Source organism: Oryctolagus cuniculus, chromosome 5 (assembly GCF_964237555.1).
Source record: "Oryctolagus cuniculus chromosome 5, mOryCun1.1, whole genome shotgun sequence".
NCBI lineage: Eukaryota > Metazoa > Chordata > Mammalia > Lagomorpha > Leporidae > Oryctolagus > Oryctolagus cuniculus.
The window spans coordinates 17,038,499-17,044,498 of NC_091436.1; the positions used below are offsets into that span (position 1 = coordinate 17,038,499).

The following is a 6,000-nucleotide window of genomic DNA, read 5'->3' on the forward strand; positions in this document are numbered from 1 at the left end:
AGGGACTCTGGGGCGTGGCTGGCCCCATAACCGAACTCTTTTCACATAACTGGCCATGCGAGGACGCCACTGCTCGCCAGCCAGGAGCACCCCGAATGCCAGGCTGCGTGGTGGTTGTTCACAGCCCCTGGGCACTCACGGGCTCAGCTGCTTCGTTTGTCAGGGTCCCAGGCAGTGCATCAGACTGAGCAGATGTTGGGGGGTGTGAACTGGAGAGCAGCAAGGCTAACTCGGGGCATGGAGTACGGGAGGCTGGACACAAGAAAACTGCTCCTCCAGGGCACACCAGAGTGGCTCACCCTTTCCGGGCACACCGTGGAGCACTTCCTGGGCCACAGCATCTTCAGGCCTCTGCCCCGAAGAGCTACCACTCTCAGCCCTCATCCCACCCTACGCTCTCCTCCACCGAGCCGCTGTTGGGGGGGTCTGGCCGTAGTCTGGGATGGCAATAAAGATGCATTAGCCAGACTTCACCAAAAGGCACCTGAGAAGCCAGGATAGGGCAGAGAGGCCCCAGGCCCGAGTGTGAGCTGAGCTCGGGGCCTCTGTCCAGGCAACCCCCTCCTCAAATGCCCCAATCGCCTTCCATTCTGGTCTCCTCCCAGCCACTCTTAACTCTGCAGGCTCCTACCGCACGTGGTCTTCCTAGCTAGACTTTTCTGTTCCTCTTCCCTCACGGGCTCCCACACTGGGAAGCCTACCCTTGGACGATCTCCCAGGCTTTCTCTTCACCAGCTAAAGAGGCCCACTGACGTCGTGTTGCTTTTCCGAGTGATTTATAAACAACTCAGCCCGCCTTTCTTTCCCCAGTGGCTCTAGAAAGCAATTTCGGTCACACAAGCACTTTGCCCTGTTGACTTTAAAAGACTTTGGTACACATGCTAGTAAACTCTAAATTTCCTTTTTATCTAAGTAAAATATGCCAATGTACTTTTAAAAAAATGAGGGCCCGTTAACAACATAAATAGCTTCAAAACTGAAGATGTTTTATGAAAAGATTGCACAACTGCCCGGATGAAGTTACAAGGAAAAACACTTCTCACTGGAATGTATGCGTTAATGGACACGCGGCGTGACTAAGATGTTTAGTCTAAGGCAGGGGTGAAAACTGCACAGTTCTGCCAGCCTGGTGGGTGAGTTCAACCCACAGGGGTCATCTGGCTGCCCACAGGGACAAAGGTCAATTCTAAAAAGCACGGGTTCCCCAGCGAAGAATCAGTCAGTTACTGGAGGGTTTATCGACTTTATCCACCACGAATTCCAAAGCTGCTGGACTTGGGGACTCCCTGGCATTCTACACACCTGCAGAAAGGGGGTCGGCCAGAGACGACTGAGCATGAGGCTGGAAAATGCTTGCTGCTCGCTCAGACATCCTGGCCATCCAGCGATTCCAACTCACATGCTGGGATGACATCCTGCAGCTTGAATTTCCAAATTAATACCAAGAGACTATTAGCTTAGGCCTCCCGAAATACCACTTGGAAGAAAATATCCACAGGATGATCACTGGGCATCTTATCACAGTTCTGAGGAAAGCTGGGGTCAGTTCCCACATGGAGTGATATCTGCTTTGGTTGCTCATCTGTTTCCAGAGTGGAAAACAACACAGCCCTTAAGAGCAATCTGACGTACGTCTTGAACATGTCTAACACTGACAAGCATATCCCAACACTGCCTTTTTGCAGCTTGTCAAATCTAAAACTGTTGTTTTAGGGATCGCTACCAAGAACAAACACTGCCGTTGAAACAAAATGAAAAATACGTGTTCTTAGAATTGATGAGACTACAGTAAACCAGTTCAATATGATTCCGTTTTGGAGGAACTATGATAGAGAAAGGTATGGCCATCTGATGATGATTAGAGACAGTTCCTCCCCATCAAAACAAAAATGCCATGCGTCCTGCCGCCAGCCCAGCAGGGACTCCGGGGTATGGATGGCACTCGGGTGAGCTGGCCTCGGCAGAACCAAAGGCGAGGTCTTACCTGGGCACGGGGGAGAGAGGCTGCAGTTTCAAGCAGTGAAGTCTCCACCTCCTGTGCTGCTGCTCGCGAAGCCATCTCCTGCCACTGCTGACCATGTTCTTTGGGGACAGAGAGGCAAGCACACATTAGGACAGTAAGCTGACGGGGTGCAGCCAGCCCATGACAACAGGGTGCCTGGGTGTTACACGACAGCCAAGAGCAGATGGTCATGCAGTAATCTGGGTGACCGCTGGTGACAATTTTATGCACGTATAATTAGGTTTGGGGAGTTTTCTTAAAAAAGAAAACGTGAGATATAAGTATTGTTTATGATTTCCTGAGTGTTCACCGGAGACACTGAGTGTGCAGATAAAATTACACTTAGTGGGTTCTTCATCTCAGTTAGGAAAGAAAAACGAGGAAAATACGAGGCAGCACAATGACTAGCTTGGCGCCACACCATTTCAATATTACCCTTCTACAACTGGTGTAAGAGCAAGCAAACTGAATAAGGAAAGAGAGATAAATGTAAAAAGGGAATTACAAGAGAAGTTCATGTTGCTGCAAAACACACGCAGTTTTTTCATAATATTCATTCTTCATACATTTTTTGGAGAGCCCTCAGATATGCATATGCATAAATAGAAGTACATTAAAATAAATGGAAGCAAAGTTTTATTTTATTTGAAATGTAATTCATACTCCCTACAAAAATGTACAATATCCTATTTTGAGGTAAGAAGCTTTAACTGTGCATTATCTCATAAGAAATAAACTACGTAAGAAAGAAGCGACCTAAAGCCTGCCTCTGGGCGGTGCAGGCAATCAGAGGGTTGGTTTTCCGCACTGCTCATGAGTGCCACGGCCAGCAGACACTGCCCACGCGCGTGGGCCCAGCCTATCTATCGAGGTGGAGAAAAGGGCACCTAGGGTCTACCGAATTTCTTAATGGTCCTGTCTTCAAAAGCTGAGCCTGCCTCTCCTTTGTATGGGCATCGGGCTAGTGACTGGCTTCTAACAAACAGGACAAAGGAAGTGGCTACGTGTGATCTGGCAAACTAGGTCATAACACACTCTGCTTCCGCTGTGGTCCTCTGCTTTGGATGGGGAGAGGCTGGGGTGGAGAGCAGCCCTGTGATGAGGGCCTCGTGCTGAGGGACAAGGCACCTGCAAAGGGCCCACACAGGCGTGTGCTCCGCCCTGGAAGCGGATCTTCAGCCCTGGTGAAGCCTTTAGACAGCTGGGCCCTCAGGCGACCTCTAGCTTTCACACGCATGAACGACCCTGAGCTACCAGCTAACCTGCTCCTGCAAACTGGGAGGTAACCACTGTCTGAAGTTGCTAAATTTGGGGATAATTTGTTACACAACAACAGACAACTAATACCCAGACTCTGACTTGGGTCCCTAGCTCATACCTGTCATGTGATCACACACAAGTAACTGATTTTATTTTTCCTAAGTCTCCATTTCCTCATTTATCAAATGGTATTTAAAGTGTTTAACCTTACATCTGGTAAATTAAAAAAAAAAAAAGCAAAAAACAAAGAAACACTTGCAAAATGTTAGCAAGTATTAATCAAACCTCCAAAGTCAGTATTTTCAAAGCGCCGTGTGCGCCGTGTTCCACAGACCTGAATCCTCAGAGCTGCAGCAAGAAGACTCACATCATCTTCGGCAATGGAGCCCCCACAATGCACCCCGTGAGAACCACAGCCAAGCTTCTCTGTGAAAAATGGGAGGAAAGTCAGGTATCACTAACTGCCTTTAGCAGGAAGCCTGGACACTGAATAATGTCCTCACTTTTCAACCAAGGAAGTCAGGATGTCAGGGCATCGCCTTGGGTCTCTTTTACATTAGAGAAGTATCCATCTAAACCATTAACCTGGGATAAAATGGAGGTGTAACTTACTCAAAATTGCACCATGTTTTGAGACAGCATTTCTCACACTGAACCAGAGGGAAACAGCTAGGCACACAGTCTCTCCAGACAACCCCAAGTATCATATTGGGTCTTTTCAAAACGGCACCATTAGAGATAAATGCACCCAACAGTTCACAGGCAACATCCGTCACACATCACAGGAGGAAGCAAGACCCGCCAACTGGACTGCACATTTTTGAGCCGGAACAGGATTATAACCACGACTCCCCCTCTAAGGAGCAACTGGGACTTCAGCGTCTTATGGAAGTGAAATGGGCTCAGCGTACAGGCATGTTTAAACCATCAGAGGGAAGGGCGTGCTGGAGGAAGGGGCTGGGGACAGGTGACCCGCTGCACTGTCAATGCAGTATCCTAAGCTGCTCAGTTCTGGACACAGTAGGGCTTCATGAGAAGTATCTGCAATCTTTATTGGACAATATACAGAAAATAAACGCAATTTCGCCTGTGAACACAGGCAATGGAGGAGGATGGAAACATACATAGGGTACGGCACTGAGGGTAGAGCAGTCGCCTGAGACGTCTGCACCCCAACTGACAGTGCTGGTTGGGCCCTGGCAGCTCTGTTTCCAATCCAGCTACCTGCTAATGTGCTTGGGAAGCAGCACATGACAGTTCAAGTAACTGAGTCCCTGCCACCATGTGGGAGACTTGGAGTTCCTGGGGCCTGGTTTCAAGCTGGACCTCCCCTGGCTATTGTGGCCATCTGGGGAGGGAACAAGGGACAGAGAAGTCTCTCTCTGGTCCTCACTCTTTCAAACCAACCAACAAACAAATCTTTCTAAAAAAACAATCCTTATTGTAGAAGTGATAATGTCCAACATTCCACCAAAACTAAGAGTATTCATTTAAGGATATTTAGGAAATAACTGGTCTTCAAACTCAAAAGGCACTGAGGGGCCGACGCTATGGTGTAGCAGGTAAAGCCGCCTCCCACATGGGAACCAGTTCAAGTCCTGGTTACTCCACTTCCTATCCAGCTCTCTGCTATGGTCTGAGAAAGCAGTAGAAGATAGCCCAAGGCCTTCGGCCCCTGCACCTGCATGGGAGACCTGGAAGAAGCTCTTGACTCCTGGCTTTGGATCAGTGCCGCTTTGGCTGTTGCAGCCATTTGGGGAGTGAACCAGCATATAGAAGACCCCTCCCCCTTTCTCTCTGCCTCTCCTTCTCTCTCTGTGTAACTCTGACTTTCAAATAAATAAATCAATATTTGGAGAAAAAAAAAAAAGGCACTGATAAGAATTCTACTTTTCCCTCCTTCAGTTATCACTTACACAAATCTATGAAAAGTAAACACACATGCAAAAATTTGTAGCAAGCATCCTCCCTTAGAGAACAGAAATGTTTCTAATAGCAACTTTTTGGAAATAAACTATTTTCTCCTTTTGTTCCACTCTACTCTTAAATGATCCACTTTGCTGACAGTCCTTTGTGGGAAGGAGCACAAAGCACTTCAGAGTATGTGTTGTGTGATGTTCTCCTGTCAAATGGATTAGGTGTGGGAAAATCACATCCCCCAGGTATTGTTGAAAGATTAGCAACACTTCAGTTTTATAAATTGTGTTTAGGCAAAAGCCAAGAGGCCAGAGGCAAGAGAGGCTTGTTTTGTTTTGTTTTTAACCACCAGAGATCTGATCTTGTCCAACTTCTAGGAGGAAAAAAATGCTTCTCTCATTCTTTCTTTAAGTGATGGAGAAATAAGACAAAATTATATTCCAGGGGCTGGTGTCAATTTATAAACGCAAGTTTCCAGAATCGAATCACAAATATTCAAGTGAGTGAAGAATATTTCACCTCCCACAGTGTCACTTGCATTAACATAAACTTAGCAATTGTAAGGATTTGCTATTTTGACAACTGTATGATTGCTGATGTCTAAACCTGTATTAAAAATAATTTATTAATTAATTAATTTTATTTGAGAGATAGAGAGAGGAGAAAGTAGTGGAGGAATGAAGGCTGTAAGAGAGAGAGAGAGAGAAAGACAAGAGAAAGAAATTTCCCGTTCACTGGTTCACTTTGCAAATGCCTGCAATCACCAGGTTGGGAACAGACTGGAGCTGGGAACTCAATCTAGGTCTCACCCAGGTGGAGAG

General features: G+C 47.0%; 1 protein-coding gene across 1 annotated transcript in view; it reads right to left on the reverse strand.

Annotated features, from left to right (window-relative positions):
* MTHFD1L (methylenetetrahydrofolate dehydrogenase (NADP+ dependent) 1 like) overlaps positions 1 to 6,000 on the reverse strand; it is a 195,957-nt gene that overhangs the window by 148,559 nt on the left and 41,398 nt on the right. Inside the window, exons 9-10 of the mRNA XM_002714991.5 lie at positions 3,597 to 3,688; positions 1,985 to 2,082 (exon numbers count right to left, since the gene is read on the reverse strand). Coding sequence (XP_002715037.3) covers positions 1,985 to 2,082; positions 3,597 to 3,688 — 190 coding nt within the window. The remainder of the gene's footprint in view (positions 1 to 1,984; positions 2,083 to 3,596; positions 3,689 to 6,000) is intronic.